The sequence below is a fragment of the Hyalella azteca genome, unplaced genomic scaffold (genome assembly GCF_000764305.2).
Source record: "Hyalella azteca isolate HAZT.00-mixed unplaced genomic scaffold, Hazt_2.0.2 contig14048, whole genome shotgun sequence".
Classification (NCBI taxonomy): domain Eukaryota; kingdom Metazoa; phylum Arthropoda; class Malacostraca; order Amphipoda; family Hyalellidae; genus Hyalella; species Hyalella azteca.
Window position 1 is genome coordinate 70,505 of NW_025943947.1, and position 21,386 is coordinate 91,890.

Consider the following 21,386-nt stretch of genomic DNA (forward strand, 5'->3'; position numbering starts at 1 on the left):
AACTCGTACATGTGATCGTCGTCATAAGTACTAAATCAGTACAAGATTACATGTTATTGTAAACTTTTTTGTACGAAATTATTGCAATACAGTTTATGTAAAAAATAATTTATATTACAAACACCTATCTATGGATGACTGCAACAAATTTAAAACCAGGGACGCTCGTAAAGGATTCATCAACTCCTTCAACGGTGGAAGGAGACTGCAGAGATCAACCGGGGTTTAACTGCAGCGTTGTAGTCGACGCTAAAGACGCTCAAGCGCCCGGCCACCAAAGTATTCTGAGTAAGATACATAATTAAACTAGAAATCTATGTTCTTCTGAACTTACAGTTTCTTTACGACTTGAACAAGATTGAAGAAGTTCACAAATAATTTCTCTCGATTCAACTAATTATATGGAGGCGCGCAACGTCGGTACCGGAATTACTTGCTCAAAATTAATGTTACCTAAAACCATGACAGGAAAACAGTCCTATTATTTTCGATAGAAATTTAGCTTCTCTTCTTACGTCTTTCTGAAATTCTGCACTTAAATTTTTTGTGTCGAAGTAAAACCATCGTGTTTTCAGGCATATTCTATTTTTGCGAAATAATGTTGGGTATATTTTTTACTAAACTCTGAAATTAGTTTAGCTAATGAGTACAGTGAGATTGCAGTCAATATTTATATGTGATTGAACAGATAAACAAACCAAAATGTTAATAAAAGCAATTCCATTCCCAGCACGCCAGAATAGAGTGAATTGAATAGTTGAAAGAATAAACAGAATGAATTGTTACTTCTAACTAGAATAAGTTTGTTGTTAGAGAGCCTCGGATTTAGGACTTGCTTTTCATCTACTTATAGTCGATTTCTTCGCGTGATGATTTCCGAGGCTTCTGTTAGAAGTTTCCATAACATACGTGCGCACGTTGGGCAATAAATTAAAAGGGCAATGAAATAAATTCAGTTTCAGGGCACCGAATAATCAATAAAGACAAGCCTACCAATTGGCAACTTGAACTCAAATCAAGCTCTGGAAATTAGAACGTAATCGCACCGGGGCACACGTATGTGTGGCGTAACGAGTGGACAAATTGGGTTACGTTAATGTAATTCGAAACATACTAGCAGAAGAAACAAGTTTCGCTCGGAAAGAAATCTCTCTCCTAGGAACTTGAATATAAAGACACCACACAATAATAATAGCGCAATAATCACTATTGGAAACAGTGAGTTTTAATTCAATTCTGATCAGCAAATTAGCGCTGAAATATTTTGCTACTTCTGCCCTCGTGTGATTTTTGCCCTGATTTGAGAACTGATCAAACTTTGTACACGGGCGTTTCAAAATCACGGTTTTGAGTTATAGATTTCTCATCGTAATCTTATTTCGGGAGGTCGTTAAAGATGAATTCCCTATTTAGTGTTATCATTTGTAACGTGTTACTTAAACAAATGTCTCCGTGACAGACGCAGGCGAATGTTGCGTGTGCGAGGCTCCCTCTGAACAGCCGCAACTTTCCGAAGAGTTCCAGCGGCTTGCCGACGACTTCTGGCAATGGTTGCTTCAGGATCAGCCGGAGTTTGCAACGACGGTGAGCTGAAATAATTGTATTGGATGGCAGTTCTCAAAATCACATATTCCTCCTTAAACAATAGGTCATGAGAAGGTAGCATGTACCGTGAGAGCAGATATTTTGAAAAATTAAATTCAGAGTTGCACTTGAAATCTGTCAAACGCATTAGTTGAAGTGATACCAATGATAAACTATGTACAAATCCCAGCCACAAAGTTTTAAAGTTATTTTTAATTCGTCGCATGTTTATTCTCAGGCTTTATTCCATGATATTCTGCGCATTGGGAACCCATTAGGTAAAGGCAGATTATATGTGCCCCAAAAAATAGGAAGGGGGAAATCTGGAAACTAGTCATCTGGTATCTTGAATTTAGATTTTATCGTCCTACCTCATACGTGAATGTACCTCGCCAATCTGTCAACCCTGCAGTGAAATCTCTAAGATAGCCTGCAGCAATGTAGAACTGTCGTATTATTAATGCAAGAATCCACAATGATGACGCGTGGTAAGACATCATATCACTCGATGCTGGATTCAATAGCAATTCTTCTTCTACACTCTAACTCTTTATTCCTAAAATAAGCGCAACGATGAAGCTTGCAAATGCATAAAAATCAGAGTGTACATTATTTGACCGGGTACCATATCTTAAGACGAACCGCCGTCATCAACGTATATAATTCTGCATTTACATATTTGTGGTTCGAAGATTTGAGTTATTATGAACGTATGATCTTCCTTATCAAAGTTTTAGAGTGGGAAGCTTCAGAATTAAAGACACCTTCAGCTCGCCCAGCGCGAATATTAGCGATTCTATGTTCGCTTTACGCTATGGTTGTGCGAGCGAAATAAACGTCTGATTAGAATCCGGTCACAGACCGAGAGAGCTTTTAGGCGAACGTGGGGGGCGCGTATTTGGCACTGATATCTTCGGCATGGATAGGGCCGAATCTGAAAAATGCGTTAAAAAGTGCCCCCTCCCTTCTTTCCATATAATGGGGGAAAGGGCACATATGCAAAACCAGACGTTCATCTGATCTCCCATATAATAGGGGAAAGGAAGGGGCGGTTGAATCGCTGTACGCTTTATATATGTGCACTCCTACCTATTGTGGGTACCAAAAATTTTCTACACACGGCAGAGCAAAACATTCTGTCACCTCAACTAATAATAAATCTTCTTTCATATTCGCCAGCATCAAACAATCACATATACTGTTAAGCACTCTTCCACAATGGCCACTTACAGCAGTCTTCAAAGTTCTCCCAAAATATTTGCAGTCAACAGCCTAGTGTATCTACAGGGCTCAATTTCAACCAATTCAACATAGCGCAGATTCAATATGGTAGCTGATTCCTGCGTTTCCAGTACCTAACGAAGTATACCAAATGTGATTAATTGTTCGCAGTAATGCAATTCAGGGCAAGACGACACCCGCGTGCATTCACATCCAGTGTAATTTGCTAACGACTACTCACGACATGCCATTTGTACGGTCTATCGAACTGTTTTGCACGAGTCTAAAAAATTCTGCTTACAGTGTTTCTAAAGAAGAATAGATCAATTGCTACCGTCGAAATTTCAGTAGAAATTTGTGACCTCCCTAATTCCTGTTCAATGGCGGCTCGGATATTTAACCTCTAATAATTTGTAATTCTTCAAAAATAATCCAATCCATAGCACTTCCATTGCACTCTGGTACCAAACCCAATGATAACGAAAAAAAAACATAATGACAGAAAATACGACTTGTTTGAACACGTTTCTCTTGCAGTGGCTCGGTGACTGATGTAGACTAAATCCAATACAAGTTTGTAGACTGAATTTTTACATATGAACACATTTCCACATGTGATGCCAGCTTTCTCGATAAATTAGAAATTAGAACCTGAAGTTTATGGACACCAGCAGCTACAATAACACGCTCATGGCAACGTCACTCTTTAATCTCAAGTTAAAATTTCCATTACTGCCAGTGCCTAAATTTCTGAAGCTCAACCGAGTGTTCTAGTATACCGGCATCATTGCACCATGTCGACTATTCACTCAGTGCCGATGCCGGCGTCGCGTTTTTCAACGAATTCCACTTTAAGAGGCATTGTACAGGAAAACTAAGAATTTTGTGGTTTCTAATAATGTTCAGCATTTAAAATATATCATTTATGTGTCAAATACTTCACAAGTTCATTTTTGTCAATAAAATTACACGATTGAAATGAGCAACGTTCACCGTTCGACATCTGATCATCACTAGTACGGGAGCGCAGCCGTGGGTATCAAAATTGACTCGTAAACAGGCCCTGGGCCCAACGCCAACCATCAGCATGCAATATCTACACATAGCCTCAGATCAATGAGCTGTGGGTAACTCCGGCTAACAGTAAATCCGCTTTGCACAACACAGCCACTGCTTCACAGCGCCGGAGCACAACTGGCCAGAGCGCAACAGGCGGCGCAGTTTAGGTTAGGTTAGGTTACGTTAGGAGTAGCTGTTGCGGTAGGGCCTGCTGCGCTCCGGCCAGTTGTGTTCCGGCCTTTATGCGCTCCAGCCTGTGACTGAACTGCGCTGTTGTGGTGGGCGCTTTGTGTCAAAAGCCGTGAAGATGCCCGGCTGCGTTACGCTCGGGAAGGTATATGAATCGCACTGTGGACTTGGGCTATGCTGACCTCTAGCTATCCACCCACTAGTACTACACGTGAACTGCCGCCGGCAAGGCAAACGTGCAGCGTCCGTGGTAATGTAGTATAGACAGTATGCACGTCCGTGAGTGAGTATAGACACGTGCATACGTGTCTATACTCACTCCCTTCAGCTGCATCACGTTAAGCCGGAATGATATTTAAAAATTTACCGAGTCCAGCAACAAATCTCGCCCTGCGAACAGAACAAAGTAACCATGAGGAACAAGAACCGTAAAGCATTTATCAGCTTTTGTCATCGATGTAGTAAGAACGAACGACTAAAATTTAAAAAAAAAAAAATACAGGGTGCGCCACAGAAACTTACTTATTTGAAAGGTCAATAAAAACAAAAGTACTTCAGTTATTGTTTTAAATTTTTTTTATTCGAGGAAACAGTATCCCAAATTTTTTTTTCATACAGTTTTGAAAATTAAATCTCATGGATGACGGCCTTCATTGTGCATAAACTAATGAAGTCGCTTTTTTTATAATGGTTTCCACTCTATGCAGAATATCAATCGGTATTTTGGCAATGACGTCGCGAATGTTGTTCTTGAGGTGTGCTATGGTCCGTGGTCGATCGACATAAACCAGAAATTTCAAATAACCCCATAAAACGAAATCGTATGGAGTCAAACCTGGAGAGCGTGGCGGCCATTGGAGATCGCCTCTGAGAGAGATGAGGCGGTCGGGGAAATGATGTCGCAACAAATTCATCGAGTCTCGTGCTGTATGTGTTGTGGCTCCATCTTGCTGAAACCACACGTTCCTAAAGTTCATTTCTTCGAGTCTTGGAAGAAAAAGTTCCTCGATCATGTTCCTGTAACGAGCCCCATTAACGGTAACTGCGCGTTCGTTTTCTTAAAAAAATAAGGACCAATTATTCCCATTACCGACGTCGCACACCAGACAGTAACTCGCTCACAGTTAAGTGGCTTCTAGTGAAACTCACGTGGATTTACACCACACCAATAACGCATGTTTAGCCTGTTGACGCAGCCGGAAATGTGGAAGTGAGCCTCGCCACTGAAAAAAACGACCGCGTCTTCAGGCAGGTTGTCAACCAGCATTTTACATGCATTTTGACGGGCAACAAAATCGCGTTCAGTTAATTCTTGCACTACAGCAACTTTATTTGAGAAACTCTGAGAAACAAACTTTGGAACTTTCCCCTTCAGATGCACCCCCTCTCGCCCCTCTACCCGACCAACTAACCGCACAGGAATTTTTTCAAATAAGTAAGTTTCTGTGGCGCACCCTGTAGTAGTCAGGTGCAGAAAAGTAGTCAGTAGTCAGAGTTGTATATTACGACACGCGTAGCACGCCGCGATGAGTAACGCCTAGTACGAACAACCGCCATTGAATGAAACGATCAAAATTGACTAAAGGAAATATGCGAACCGCACCACAATATTATACAATTAAGAGCCTCACCTAAACATATTGAAATTTCGTAGACCTTTATTTGTATTACTGAAGGTACATTGTTTCATGCCTGTCATCTGGCAATGCACTGTCATCACAATATCGAGCAATTTCATCCCAAAATTAAAGTGACACTTCAACATTTAATAAAAAAACTTGTAGGCCATGCATGCAAAACCGGGCGTTCATCTGTAGCTTTTTCTGCTAGTTAACAGCTTACATATTAGTTATGTAAGTTTTGATATGTTATGATAAAGATTTGAAATTTATCTCTTGGAGCTACAAATATTAATTTATTACTGCCCTGTACTTGTCAAGTATTCTCACTTGATCAATGAAATCACTATCTAACTACTACGTAAGCTCAAGAAATTTGCAGGTAAATTTTCATTTTTCAAAGGTATCCCTTAACAAAAGTTCGCGTGAACATACATCGACGCTATTCCATGAGCGGGTGACGGTCATGATTTGCTTAAATACTAGCATCTGAAATGAGACAGCCTGACTTGCTGCTCTTTTTTGGTTATATTACGCAGATTCGGCTCATCGTGCAATCGACTCCCGCAAGAAGCTCCTAATTTCCAGCCGAATATGGTAGAGCCTGATTCACTTGCACCTGATTCACATCGATGCAGAGTCGATGGTGTCAGAGGCGACCAAGAATAGAATCTAAAATTCGATTTGGTTATAGATCACTTATGTCGTTACTTCACGTGCGCAGAAACGTGCCAAATCAATTTTTCACATTCTCACACTCTGCGCCTGGAGATTTAATTTTACATAAAATTTACATTGTAAGCTGTCAAAAAATCACATTTATTTGCTTCATTTTTTCAACCTATTTTCTCCCTGCGAAGACCTGAAAACGCATGAACTCTGACAATTCGCATTGAAAGAATCGAATTTAATCTTCCCATTTTATCAGGTGGGCTTCCATGACTTCGACCACCGCCTCACGAACATGTCCCTAGCAGCGTACGACAAGAGACTGGCGGACGTGGAACAGTTCCTAGCCAGGGCCGAGACGCTAGAGGCCAACCTCACGCGTCATCAAGACCTCGTCAACATGCGGGTCCTCAAGTACACTTTGCAAACTTACATTGATGGCGCTTCGTACCAGGGGTGAGTAATAATGAATAATGACGAATGGTAGTATAATTTATTATATCAATGAGTAATGGTAGTATTAAATATTTTTGTTAAAGACAAGGAATAATCTCAAATTGAAAGTTAAAAGTACTTTTTATTAAGCGGCAAAAAATATAAAAATTACGATAACCCCAGGTAATTATTGCAATCGCTATTCAATCGTGTTGTCAACTGCTATAGGTAAAAGGGCGAGTCTAGTTTCGATCAAATGTTTTATTTAAGTTTAGCTAGGTATGTGTAGGCACCAGTTTAGGATGTATCTGAATGGCAAAAATGCACTAACAGCCTTCTAAGGTGCAATGCAAGTGATTTATTTCATCCATGTTTTTTGAGTATTCTCTTACATGAATTGATCATCGGATAATTAGAACACTAATTCACTTTTCCTAATACCACCGTGTGGAGATCTTGGGTGGTATCTTCACCAAATGCTATCAGCTCTAAGCAATTTATATTTTGCTTTTGATTTATCGGTTAAACTTCATTAATATCAATACCGAGGAAATTATTCCTATCTCATTATTCTATATTAAGTATTTATATATATTTTTCAATGCTGTTATTGGGTATCGCTCATGTGAGCATTGAAGTTAAGATGCTAGTAAAATATTTGGCGTCTCCGGATCTCAATCGATTTATTTTAAATTATAACGTAGATTTCAATCTTGATGCTGAAGCAAAGAGGTATTGATGCACTGTTGTTTTGTAGGACCCCTCCATACTCTGTCTACTGACCAGTTTGATATCCCCTAGTTACTATTCTGTTGTCGTCATTTTTGTTATTATTAGATAATCATACAACGTGAAGCGACAAATGCTAAATGTTAATATCAATCAACTAAGATTGACTATTCTGGCAGCTACTTGATGACAATCAGCAATCTTGGCAATCCCAAGTCTGATCTGCGATCTCTGCTCACCAAAATGCCGCGCCTCACCTACGCGCACTACATGTCTATCCTGCAGCGGCTCCATGCGCTGCCTGAACAGATGGCGCAAATAGAAGAGCTCATGGCTCTCGGTGTCGAAAAGAACATCACGCTGCACGAATATAACGTGGTGCGTACCAGGGTTCCTACAAGTCATTCTGATCATGTTTAAAATTATATATTTTACTGGTCTGTTGTATAATAAATTCAAAGCGATGGATGAAATCTTCTTGTACGAAACTTTGCTATTTAGGAATTCAAAAATATCTTTTGAGATGAAGAGGCGAGAAAAAAATAAAAATGTAAATAAGGATCCATTTATGTCTAGTTAAGTATTCGTTTATTTTTATTTTATGAGTAGTTTATTTTTTAAGTGTTGTGGCTGCATTTATTTCAAAGTTTGATCCTACAGAACAGACTGGATCAGGAGTTGGCTGAATTTATTTCGGATGTCCCTCGAGAATCTCCGATATTTGCTGAATTTTTCAAAAAGTTCCCTGAAACTTTTTTGCCAAGCGAAGTGGCTTCTCTTCAACAACAGGCGGAGGCGGTCATTAGAGATAAGGTAATATTGAGGCAACTAGTTACGAGAAAATTTAATCTTCCAAATTTTTTATAGATAAATCAAGCGTATATTGTGAAATGTCTATTCTGCTGAGATTAATGATCATTTAATAATGGAACAAGTTTATTATGTCCAATGATTGTTCTCCAATAAGTGCAAGATTGTAGATTGCTAATACTTGGTTGTGCCTGCGCATTATGGGAGGAAAGGTTTGGTTAGTAATTGATTTATACTAAACAGACCACCACTAGCTACTTGGTAAAAGCACAAACTTATTAATCATGAGGTCCCAGCTGCTGACATTGGGAAGCTATATCAATATGTACCTATACATTTTTTGAGTCTCTTGTCTTAATTTTTGACAACGTATACTTGAAAACTGGATGCATTGATTAATATAGTTAATATTAGTGTTCATGAACATCCCAACTGCACTGGGATGTCGAACACATATGATGAGCCACTTACTCAGTAATTTGGGTAATATTTTGAAATCAAATAAGATTGAGATGAATGTGAATGTTGTTATAAGTAAAATATATATATGAACTATGATTTCCAAAGCATAAATTTGTCAAATTAAAATATTCTGGCATCTAATAGCAAATTTTAAAAAATTACACACAAACATCTTACGATTAAATATTTAAAAATTATGAATATTATAGGGGGTTTACAGTACGCAATAAATTCAGTTCTTTATTGCAGGTAACTCCAGCATTCATCAAGCTGAAAAATTTCATGTCCACTAAGTACGTCCCTCGTAAGAACATTGCCATCGCATCGCTGCCAAACGGTGACAAACTTTACGCGCAAGTCATCCAGTAAGAACCTCTGCATTATCTTTCTTATATGAGATAACGACTTAATTTGTTAGTGACAAACAAAAAATGATAACGACATGTCAATTGGATGTTTGTCGGCCTGTTATAACCTTATGGCCTTATGATGAGTTTAAGACTTCGTAGTCCACGGTCAAGCTGATGCTCCGCCTTCGTCGTCCGCCGTCTCCGAGTCGTCGCTAGGCAGGTCACCCCACCCTTGGGTCCCGGATGTAACGTTGGACGTGTTCCGTCTATTTGCCCTTTTTTGGGCCAGCTGATGCAAGATGCTGTTGCTTGTCACTTGCTGAGGGTAGTTTCCCATTACTGGACAATCTGGGATCTTTCTCAACCAATTGTCCAGTCGTATCTTGAATGTTGCAAGGGTGAACTCCCCTCCTTTTAGCACTTTTGGCAAGGCATTAAAGAGCCTCGGTCTTAACACGGACAGTGATCCCTCACGAAGGGTCTGTACTCTGGCCGCGGCTCGCTTATCAAATGGAAGAACCCTTCACAGCCTGCCCCTCCTTTCGTTGTAATGTGTCACTATTCTGGAGGCCTAACATTCAAAGTTGGGAGCCAGTCCGCTTATCATCTTCCAAGTGTACAGTACTCCTCGCCAATGAGTACAGTCCCAGGTGTTTCAGCCTGTCCCAGTAGTTCAGATCTAGCTCCCTCATGCCGCTGATCCTGTACGTGAAGATCCGCTGTACTGCCTCCAGTTTTCGCACCGCACCCGCCTTGAGCGGCGCCCAAAGCTGACAGCAGTATTCAAGATTGGGGAGCACAAAGGCTCTGAAGAATGTAATCGTTGGCGCTGCTTCTCTTGTTCGAAATGTCCGCCATATCCACCCCATCTTTTGTCACCCTCGCGCAACTATTTCCTCGATGTGGTCATCGAACGTGGCTTCAGTACACATCAACACTCCGAGGATTCGAACTAGTTGCCTCTCTTCAATTTCTGTGCCATCTGATGCCAAGTAGCGATGTGGCATCCCGATCTCTGTGCCAACTCTGTATCTCACTCATTACTTTGGACTTGGTGCCGTTAAATTGCATGTTATTCACATAGGGCCCAATCATAGATTGGCGACAAGTCGTCCTATAACCTCTCGCAGGCTGTTTCCTCTGTGATCTTCATCAACACTCTTGTATCGTCCGCAAATGACGATGTAGATGCGTGGGTGAGTTTTTAGTCGATATCGGCGATGTGGATGAGGAAGAGGATCGGTCCAAGCACCGAGCCCTGTGGCACACCGCTTTTCACTCTCGCTCCTCTCGATTTTGAGTTTCTAATTGCAACAGCTTGTACTCTATTCGTAAGGAAGTTGTGGATCCACCCTAACAGGTTTCCTCCAACCCCCAACAGTTTCAGCTTTCTGACGAGCACCCCATGGTCAACTTTGTCAAAGGCTTTAGCAAAGTCCAGGTATACTACATCCACGCCAGCTCCCTCCTCCAGTAGGGCGATAAGGCGGTGATGGTGTTCCAGTAACTGTTACAAACAGGAACGATTGCGTCGGACACCATGTTGTCCGTTATTATACAGGTCACCTCTCCATGTACTGGACAAGCCTCCTGGTCACTACCTTCTCAAAAACCTTAATCACCTGTGAGGTCAAGGTCACCGGTCTGTAATTTTGAGGTCTGTCCCTCGAGCCTTCTTTGTGGATTGGCGTTTTAAGTCCCACTTTTAGGACCTCAGGAATAATTCCCTCCATCATCTAGGCTTTCCAGAGCATTGAAGGCGTGGCCTTCAGAGTTCCAACACACTTCTTCAACAGCACTGCCGGAATTCTATCCGGTCCTGGTGCTGAGAACGTCGCCAATTCTTTGATACTTATTTCCATATCTTCTGACCCAAACTCAATGTTCTCCAACCCCCTTCCTCCTGGCAGTTCCTGGAGAACTTCGATTTCATTCTCCTCCCTTGAGTTGCGGGGGTTACTGAAGACAGATTCAAACTGCGATCCCAGTAACTCACACATGCCCTGGTCATCTCTGGTCTCTTGGCTTTTGACAGGGTTAGGGTTGGGGGAGAGGAGAGTTGAGGAGGCATGGGAGGGGGAGGTGGAGAGGGAATAGGAGGGGGAAGGGAAGGGGTATGGGAGGGGGAGGGGGTAAGGCTGGTAGTAGGGGAAATGGAGGAGGCCGTACTGGATATGTCTGTTTGCCGAAAATTCATAGAATAGAATAGAAAAGAATAGAAGTGTCGGCATTGAAGAAATAGGCCCATGGCCTGTTGCCGATTCTTGAACTTTTCGTGACTTGATTCACAAGGGATTCCGGCCTTTGGGACCCGAGATCCCAAAGGCCGGATCTCGATTTTCTGGTCCGTAATTTGCTGGGCATTTTAAGACTGAACATATGCTCCTGCATAGCTTCGTCTAGTCTGTTTTCGAAGATGTTCATACTCGGAGCGTCAACTATGCTATCAGGGAGGCTGTTCCACATGTCAGTGACTCGAAGCGAGAAGAAATGTTGTCGCATGGATGTGTTCCAACGCCGTTTTTTCAGTTTATAGCCGTGGCCCCTGGTGTCGGTTCTTGTTTTAAATTCTAGTAATCCTTCTGGGATCTTGTATAAGCCATGAGTATACTTGTATGCTTCAATGAGGTCCCCACGCAGACGTCGATAACTGAGGCTTGGAAATAAATTTTTGTCCTTTTCAAATTTCGGTGACCACACGACGTTTCCAAACTCTAGGTTCGGGCGCACGACAGCAACAAACAACTGCTTCATCGCTACTGCATCTAGGAACTCGAAAGAGCGTCTGATCAGTCCAAGTCGTTTATTGGCTTTATTAACTTGACCTTCAATATGCTTAGAAAATTTCAACTCATTGTCGATATTAACTCCTAAATCTTTTTCCATTGTCGACTTCGACATCATCACTCTGTCGTTGCAACCGTGTCGTCTCATACTGTAATCTTGCTGGTCATTATTCTTGCCAAGGTTGATTACTTCACATTTGTCAGCGTTAAAACGCAGCTGCCACTTATCACTATCAGCCCAGTCAACCAGCCCGTCAAGATCACCTTGTAACTGTACTTTTTGCGACGTATTCTTCACTGTATTATAAATTTTTGTGTCGTCAGCATACATCGAGCACACGCTAGATACAGCTTCTGGCAGATCGTTTATAAACGCAACGAATAAAACAGGGCCGTGCACGCTTCCTTTTGGCACGCCGCTGCGCTATGACGCCCAGTCTGATACGGACCCATTAATACTGACACGTTGTCGCCTCCCTACTAGAAAATCTCTGATCCATTTGAGTACATTACTCTCAATTCCCAAAGACTTCAATTTACGCAACAGCCGCTCATGTGGGACACTGTCAAATGCCTTGGCAAAATCGAGGTACACTGCATCTACTGGCTCCCTTTCGTCCAGCAGGCGGGTCATGGCTGACTGAAGCTTTGTTTTATTCATGTTGTATTTATCTCCGCATTCTTTCATAACGCAGTGTTAGCATTCAAATGAAACTCTGCATGGTCTGGTCAAGTCTCACGAGAACGTAAAGCGGAAGTTCTGCACACTGAAGGTGTATAAACACGCGGCATTTGTTGCATTGAACGGCTATTGGTGATTTGCAAGACTTGTGGCAGATTGCAAAAGAATTACCCATAGTGGGCTCAATCGCAAAACATTTTGACCTAATGCCGTATTTTTTCTAATTCGTATATCTAATTGCACTAATTTTATTTTTCAAGATCACTATTTCAATGAATAGTTAGTTCGAAAGGTTTCCTATTTGTCGGTAGTCTTGCCCTATAATTAGAATAGTGACTGACTCACTATCTCTTCCTGTTAGATTCCAGGGTAAGGAATTTTGGCCGCGGCTGGCGGCTGTCTGGCGACCGGATACTCGCATTAAAATTTAGATCCGACCTGGGCTGGAATTTATACTTCCTGCACACTTGACACCTTCCTGAGTCACAAATGCATTCACTGTATTTTTCTTTAAATATCTAATTATTTGTGTCTATCACACATTGCTATCATTGATTCACTTCTTCACCGAAAAAAGGCTATTTTGATTTTCAACTTAAATGTTTGATTACTAAGTTAGATTTAATCTAGCCAAATCAGGATTTTTTTCTAAAAAATTACGATATTTACGAAATTTGAAAGTATTAGCCTGGCCTTAAACTTTCAATTGACTTCCACACTTCTACTGGCTTAATGAGTTCCCTTATCCGCCATGATCACTTCACCGGACTCATAACATGTGAGATCAGATTTGAGAATAGCACTGCCAGCTCAAAACTCAAAAACCGACGTAAATTCAGGCCCGCGGCAATAAATTTCATGCGAGCGGCACACGTCCTACCAGCACAACGATCAGGAGGGAACTCCTGAGCAGTCGATGTCGAACACGGTCACAATTAACCGTGACAACATGCGGCGACTGATTATTGTTTAATTATCTAATTAATTAACTTATTTTGTTACAATCTACTTTAGCCCAAAACAGCAACTGCCTTCAGAAAGCACAACAACATTGGAATTAGAATCTCCTATGAACTTCTTGCTCGGTTGATTTAAATGAATATTTGGATGTATTTTATTGTTCTTTAACTGTTTAAAATAATAATTCTTGAACTATTATCATACGTCACACGAGTTGAGATTTTAGTCATTTCAATAAAGATTCATCCTATAGTTCAGATTCACATTATCAAATCATCCTCATCATCCATACATTCATCCGCAGGTTCTACACGGGCCAGAACCTGTCGGCGCAGGAAATCCACGAGACCGGACTGAAGGAGGTCCAGAGGATAGCAGCCCTCATGCAACAGGTGTGCATAGGACTTTCTAAATATCAGTCTCGAGGGAGAAAGTCAGTTGCGTTCACGGCGAAAGCACGTGTGTTATTTGAGCTCTCCAAAGTACCGGTGAATTTATTGTCGAAGGATAAGCATTTGCATTTACTTAAAATAATATTAATTTAAAGTTTGATACCTTATAAACACAACTGGCTTTCTCCCTCAGGGGTTTGCCAGTCTGCTTTGCTGAATTTTTTTTTTTTTTCTTGTCTTAAATTATTTTGAGTTTATTTTATATTTTTCTTTTCTTTCTTTATCTGTATTAAAATTTTTATTTCTTTTATTTGTTTACTTNGGCTGGGCCTGGGAGCAGCAGTGGATTACGTGGCTTATGGATCTTTACCACGCTCTATGGAATGTGCTGTGGCTCGTCTGCGACTTGGTCATGCTGGCGTGAGGGCTCATTTGTCTCGTTTCAATTTGTCCAATTCCAGCATGTGTCCTACATGCAATGTCGAGGACACTATTGATCATTTCATCTTGCATTGTTCGCTCTACACAAATCAGAGGCGCGAGTTTCGCTCCAACTTGGAAAATCTTTCACTTCCTTGGAACCTTGTGTCAGCTCTTGGTGGAGGAGATATCCCTCAGAAAATACGCACAGCAGCAATTCGTCGGCTGGGACAATACCTGCTAAGCTGCAGCATGGTAAACACCCTATGAAGACGCCCAGTAACTAATCCTTTTATCTCTTCTTTCACACAACAACCACCGGCTGGTGAGAGTGAGCTAGAGATTAATCTGTGAACGACTGTTGGCAAGAGAAAGAAAGGCTCAGAGAAAAATCAAGTTGTGCTCAGACTGGGAGGTGTGATCTTATCATACCCGAAGTCTTAAAATCAATTAAAAAAAAAAAAAAAATCAGTCTCGCACTAGTATGTACGAATTTACTAATAACCTTGTGGTCTCTTATGTCGAGTCATGAGTTTAATATAACACTTCAATTTAATTAATGTCTCACACAGTTTCTTCGAAAATCAGAAACAAGTATTCATTATTTTTTCTAATTACAAGTCCTCTAATTACAGACAATCAAAGTTTTTTTCTATGCAATTTACAGGATAGTTCTAACTAAACCATAAGAAATAACCGTTCGTTGAGAACGATTTGAAATTTGTAATAATTTGTGAAGGTTTAATTTTAGGTCATTTGTCTGGGTTGATTATAAAAATTGTCAGGTTGTCTGCCGTCATCTCCTATACTTGCCTTGGCGGTTACTACGTCACCTTCTATGACGTCATTTTTGGATGTCCATATAGGCACTTCAAGCGTTCCCTGCGTCAGTCGCAGAACAGAAAGTAACCAACTAACCCACGCTGCTTTGACATCCTGCCTTTATTCGCATCTACTACTGACGGCTCCGGCAATTGTGTCTAACGCAATAGTCTCGATATTATCATCCGTACTAACTCTGCAATATCTGTATTAATCTCACCGTGTCTAACCCTAAATAAGTCTTAGATTAAGTAAAAGACTCGTCATTCACCTTCTATTGTATTGATCGGACAATTAATAAGTTATTGGGCCCTTTTGTGAACTAAAAACTATATCATTATATTGCTCTACCTATCAATCCTTATATTGCTCTATATTATATTGCATGTGACAAAATGTTCCGTAAAAAAATTATACGAAATTTATAATTTTAACACGTCTAAATTCTACAATGAGAGCGAAATGTCAATTGCAGTAGGTGGATAGCTAGAGGTCAGCATAGCCCAAGTCCACAGTGCGATTCATATACCTTCCCGAGCGTAACGCAGCCGGGCATCTTCACGGCTTTCGACACAGAGCGCCCACCACAACAGCGCCGTTCAGTCACAGGCACTGCTTCACAGCGCCGGAGCACAACTGTCCGGAGCGTAACAGGCCCTACCGCAACAGGCTGCTCCTAACGTAACCTAACCAAGCCTAACCTAACCTGCGCCTGTTTCGGTAGGGCCTGTTGCGCTCCGACCAGCTGTGCTCCGGGGCAGTGAAGCAGTGGTTGTGTTGTGCAAAGCGTATTTACTGTTAGCCGTAGTTACCCACAACTCATTGATCTGGGGCTGTGTGTAGATGTTGCACGTTGATGATTGGCGTTGGGCCCAGGGCCTGTTTACGAGTCAATTTTGCTACCCACGGCTGCGCTCCCAATTGCAGGTGGTGTACGACCTGGGCTACAACCAGACACTGCGGGAGTTTGTGTCGCAGCTGCAGGACGACCCAACCCAGCAGTTCTCCAGCGTAGAGGAGCTGCTCGCTGCCCACAGACATGTTGTCCACAACATCACTATACCAGCAGCAAAGCCGTTCTTCAACAAAATGCCCGCAGCGCAACTGAAGTATCTAACTCCTGAAGTCGTAGTCGTATCTAACTCCTTTTACGTATTAGAAACGATGAATTTGCCAGAAGTCTTTATTTCATCAAGCTAGCTTGCTGTTGGTGATGTAGTTTGAGCTGTACCAATTCCGCGCAGGTTCGAATTAGTTATTTTTATAAGATTTTTACTGCGCTTAATGGGGTTTAAATTTCAAAGCTGGTTTCCAAATGGATTACAACTTCAAATTTAATCATTGAAGTGCTTTTAAAAACCTGAAATAAACCTGTATGCAATACCCTAACAAAATTTAGAGTCGCCCCAGCTTCTGGTAATCCAAATCAGAAGCTGCCGCGTCTGTAAATTTTCACTGGGTAGTTAATAATGCTTCACCGTTTAAAATTTTTAAGTTTGCGATCAACATAAAAAAATTATTATTGAACACTGAGCTTTCAGATCATGTGAGCCTCGAATGGGAGCATTCGTTTAAGTAACGAATAAACAGTATAAAGTTGACAGAAACGAGCAATGATTTACAACGCAAAACTAGCCAGCAATGAACTGGGGCACTAATAATTTTTATATAAGTGCGTACTGAAGGCTGCTTAGTCTATAAGCTGCTGATGAGCTGACTGCTGGACACGCTTTAACTCACCTTAAGGCAGTTGTAAAATCAAGCCATGTTGTCTCAACCCAACCATGTGTGCTCAGGGTGGAAGAACAGCCAGATGCCGGAGGAGCGTTTTACGATGCTGGAACTCCTGATGGCACTCGACCAGGCACGTTCAAGATTGGCACACGAATATTATCTTCGCACACGAAATTACCTATCGTTTCTTTATCCCTCCACGAAGGAGTTCCGGGACACCATTTACAGATTTCTCATGCACTCGAGTCCAGCTTTATTCCAAAGTTCAGACGGACCACTTTTTCATCTTCCTATACGCAAATGCCCTCCAGGTGTGTCATGTCTTTCGGCATTTATCTATTTACAAACATGTTCTTTTTCTTCATTATTCTTAGTTATAAAATTTCAGCATTATTAGCCGATGCAATTATTGATGATTAGATCGCTTTTAACTCTTCCTAGATAGTGGCGCGCCTAATCAAGGACAAGCCTAGTCGGGACCTTTTCCTGCAGCCATGCATCCCCGCTGTCTTGCTGGTCTATTTAGCACTAATTCAATTTAGTTAATTAGCACTGGTAAACTAATCTTGTTTACTATGTAATAGTTTACTAATTCAATTCACTAATTAATAGTTTTCGAAGGAGATTTATTAATTAATAGTGTACTATTTGTATTTTTCTATCAAATTTAAACTATCATTCCCTGGCTCAAATATAGTTTTTCATGCCTGTGAACCTTTATTCAGCACAACTGCACTTGAGATTGAAGTATTTAATTAATAGTGAAATTAAATAGGTTATAGTCATTCATAATTGCTCACAAAAAAGGTTGTGACGCTACCGGTTTTAAATTCATGAGAGATATATATTCAGTGCAGGACGCAAGAATTTTCTAACATCTGTCACTTACTTGTACTTCGTCTAATTTGGCAGATTGCCTGGCAACGCAAGTATGTAGAGGCTGTTTCAGCCCGTATCCACGATACTTCTGATGTCGAATATTACCTGGACCTGAAATTTTGTTCTTAGTTGGAGAATTTTCCGAAGATATTATTAAACGCTTGATGTTACTACGATATTACTAGATAGGTAGAAAAGATAGCTTGTAGTAAATGATATAACGATTGGTCCGAAGATATAACTTAAGAAATAAATATAATATAACAAATTGAACTTGTGCTTGGTTTGAATTATAGGTGGGTAAATTTTTAAGGTCTTTTAATTTAAATTATTTTAGAGCTAAGAATGAGTTAGAAGGAAGAAATATCGGTAGTTAAAACGTCTTTTTTGTTCATCATATTTAATTTCTATAAATTTCACGACTGTTACTTTATGGCTGCCCATCTGTGAGATGATATTTTGGAAAAATTATGGTTTCTACATTGAACGTCGGATAAATTTCGAAATGAGCATTAAATGATTAAGTTCTGTAGAGCGTGATGAATAACTTCGCATTACAAAAAAAAGTACGTAATCGAATTAATGGGTGTAAACAAAGCTCGTGATCTAAACCTTGGAGACAGAATAGAAACCATAAAATTTTATGTCTGCAGCTTTCCAACACTTTCATTCTACGGTGAAGGCTGGGCGTTGTACGCAGAAAGCCTGGGCTTCGAAATGGGTGTCTACGAAAATCTGCGAGACCGACTCGGCCATTACTCCGACGAAATCTTCCGAGCGTGTCGGCTTGTCGTCGACACCGGTAACATGAACATTCTTATACTCGTATATAATTGCTCAAAACTAACGCATGAATGTGAATAGGAAACAAAAATTGAGCTGATGCCGTAAGTAGATTGCTGTTTTGTTTTAAAATAAATACCTGAAATAACCGTGGAATATTGGAGATAATTTTGAGGTTATATGAAAGGCAGTTAAAAATGGTAACACATTAAGACTGCTCGTAAATTGTAGCATGCCTGTTGAAGTGTGAATAATGAATAGTTACACAGTTGGAACTATCACATTTCAAATTTATTCAACAATATTATATGTTCCACAGGCATTCACGCTTTCGGCTGGTCAAAGGAGCAAGCAATTCAGTACATGTTAGACTATACCATACGGCCCAGGTCCTTTATTGAGGTAATTATATCGACAATCAACACGTCTTTTTAGCTACCTCGGAAAAAGTGTGCCCATAATGTCGAACTAGTTTGATGACGGTAATGACACTTTTGAGCACTGGTATGGCAGATACCTCAGTTTAAATGTCAGTTGCTTTGAAAATTACCTGTAGATGCATGCAACTATTGGTAATAATTTTTTAAATCAACTTTTACACTGCACGAGGTTGAAAAGAGTCTTCTAGTATTTTCAGTGTTGGGCTCCACTTAAAAACGTAACAAAATATGCATTACCGCGAAGAATTATGTAATTATTGAAGCTATATAACGAAACAATCGGTTCTTAAACTCGTCGTTTATCTGAATTTTGTAGTCGTGAAGCCTTACTAATCAAACAAATAATGATTTAATTTCAGCAACATTGATCACTGTTATGATAATGATATGATATGATAATGCATGGTATGATATGATAATGGTATGATATGATAATGGTATGATATGGTGATAGGTGATAATGATATGATATAATAATGATAGCAATAATGATTATGATAATTCAAATAAACTGTATATTAACAGGATCAAGTTGACCGCTACATCGCATGGCCGGCTCAAGCCTTGTCTTACAAGATCGGCCAAATGCAGATATCTTCTTTCCGGGCCTCTGCAGAACAGCAACTCGGAGACCAGTTCAACCTCAAAGACTTTCATGACGTCATCCTCAACAGCGTCGGACCAATGGACCTTGTCAAGGAAGAAGTACAAGCCTGGGTCGACAGAGAGCTTGCGAAATCACATTAAACTACGAAGAAAAAAGGGCGAGCGCAGAGTTTACTATTGACAAATCGCGTTTTAAGGTCATCGTTTTCAGTCAAAATTACTTGAAACGAATATTGTATTACTTGCTCTCATGATTTAAGAATTTTAAGCCAATGCAATAAATTGTTTATTGCTGTGTGAAGAATTATTTTGCACAAGGTACTTTATGCATGGAATTTTTCGCACGTGCATTGCATGTAAAGCTGACCGGCAAAAATCGTGTCATGCCGCCAGCGACAAACATTCCTTCACTTACTGGGATATGTACTCGGGTGCACATGTAACGGCAGATGCATTCATGATGAACGATATCGTTGTAGTTTTTTCGTCACAATGGATAGCATGACATTTAAGGTATGCTACTATTCACCTCACATCAGCACACTTTGAACATGCGCAGCATTAAAATGTGCGTTTGTGTGCGCTTAACATTTTCTTAGAACAGCAGAGGTTTCATACTTCAGTACGAATTTTATTCACGTTCATGATTTATTTAAAAATATTACAACCCTGCTGGTGAACGAAATATATTTTCATTCAAATACGGGCTTGAGTCTCTGGCTCATTAATGATTTGATCTTTGTTAACTTCCAGCGTTTACAGAAAATCCATTTAAGACTGTTAAATCGAAAGCTAAAGCTGATGGTGCAGCTTCAATGACAAAGAAAATATAGAATCAGGGCCCTCGGCTTCTAAAAACCACCAGCTTATAACGGTAGATTTGATGCAGCATGCACATTCCTGAAATAAAACATACAGAGAGCTTCTGTGGCTGGCGTGGCGATGCCCGGTGCTGTGAATCATGATGGAGTTATTTTTTTTTGTACTCCCTCTACTTCTTTCGAATGACTGGCTTAAAGATAGTGTTTTTAACGGTTAAGCGAAGCAATTGCCGTGGAGCATGCTTCACTGAGCAGGCGCTATGATGTCCACCGGAGTAGGATTATCAACCATATTTATAAATCAACAGTTACTCAATAAGTAGTTACAAAATTAGTTAAAAATTCACCCCTAAAATGACGCTAACTTGGTCTCTTCACCATATGATACGAATTGTTTTTATTATCTTGTAAAGTGATATATGCATTGTGTGACGTTTTTAACATCACGAGTGCAAAGTATTTCATTCAACCATATCTAGTCACAGAAAAAGAAAATCTCGCATTCATTGATACAATTATTTTTTGAAAATTTCTTGTTTGAGACGTTTTGGAGTGCAGTTCCGTCGTCGGTTCGAAAAATCTAGAACATTAAACATATTAGAAAACACAGAAGTAAAACCTAAAATTACGAACAAAAGATAGAGTATGTAATTGAAAAAGGGGCAAAACATATTTATTTACAATTTCTAGAGGATAAGAGCTAAAGGCTGCATTTAAAGTAGGACTCTCCTTGAAAATATACAATAATTTCAAAATACGCCTTCCGGAAGCACAAGAATTAGAAGCTAAAACCTAAGAGTCACTGTCTGGTACTGGAACGCTGCCCTTGTAACCGGAAACACCGAGTCGAAGTTGAAATAATTACAAATAGGGTACCGACTTGTTGGAGACTTTGGTACGGTTTCTAAATACAAGGGCTAAAGAGTCGCTCTTT

At 40.3% G+C, this 21,386-nt stretch overlaps 1 protein-coding gene across 4 annotated transcripts in view; it reads left to right on the forward strand.

Annotated features, from left to right (window-relative positions):
* The window catches only part of LOC108667079, a 39,734-nt gene extending 18,939 nt beyond the window's left edge, over positions 1 to 20,795 (forward strand). Inside the window, exons 2-13 of one of the 4 annotated variants that reach the window (XM_018154064.2) lie at positions 160 to 288; positions 1,460 to 1,584; positions 6,601 to 6,797; positions 7,685 to 7,883; positions 8,166 to 8,318; positions 9,027 to 9,142; positions 13,860 to 13,947; positions 16,111 to 16,298; positions 16,986 to 17,234; positions 18,456 to 18,604; positions 18,905 to 18,987; positions 19,551 to 20,795. In XM_018154064.2, the coding sequence (XP_018009553.1) occupies positions 160 to 288; positions 1,460 to 1,584; positions 6,601 to 6,797; positions 7,685 to 7,883; positions 8,166 to 8,318; positions 9,027 to 9,142; positions 13,860 to 13,947; positions 16,111 to 16,298; positions 16,986 to 17,234; positions 18,456 to 18,604; positions 18,905 to 18,987; positions 19,551 to 19,772 (1,898 nt within the window). In that variant the 3' untranslated portion in view covers positions 19,773 to 20,795. The remainder of the gene's footprint in view (positions 1 to 159; positions 289 to 1,459; positions 1,585 to 6,600; positions 6,798 to 7,684; positions 7,884 to 8,165; positions 8,319 to 9,026; positions 9,143 to 13,859; positions 13,948 to 16,110; positions 16,299 to 16,985; positions 17,235 to 18,455; positions 18,605 to 18,904; positions 18,988 to 19,550) is intronic. The other 3 variants (XM_018154062.2, XM_018154065.2, XM_018154063.2) reach the window with 3 other exon arrangements.
* The last annotated feature ends 591 nt before the right edge of the window (positions 20,796 to 21,386 follow it).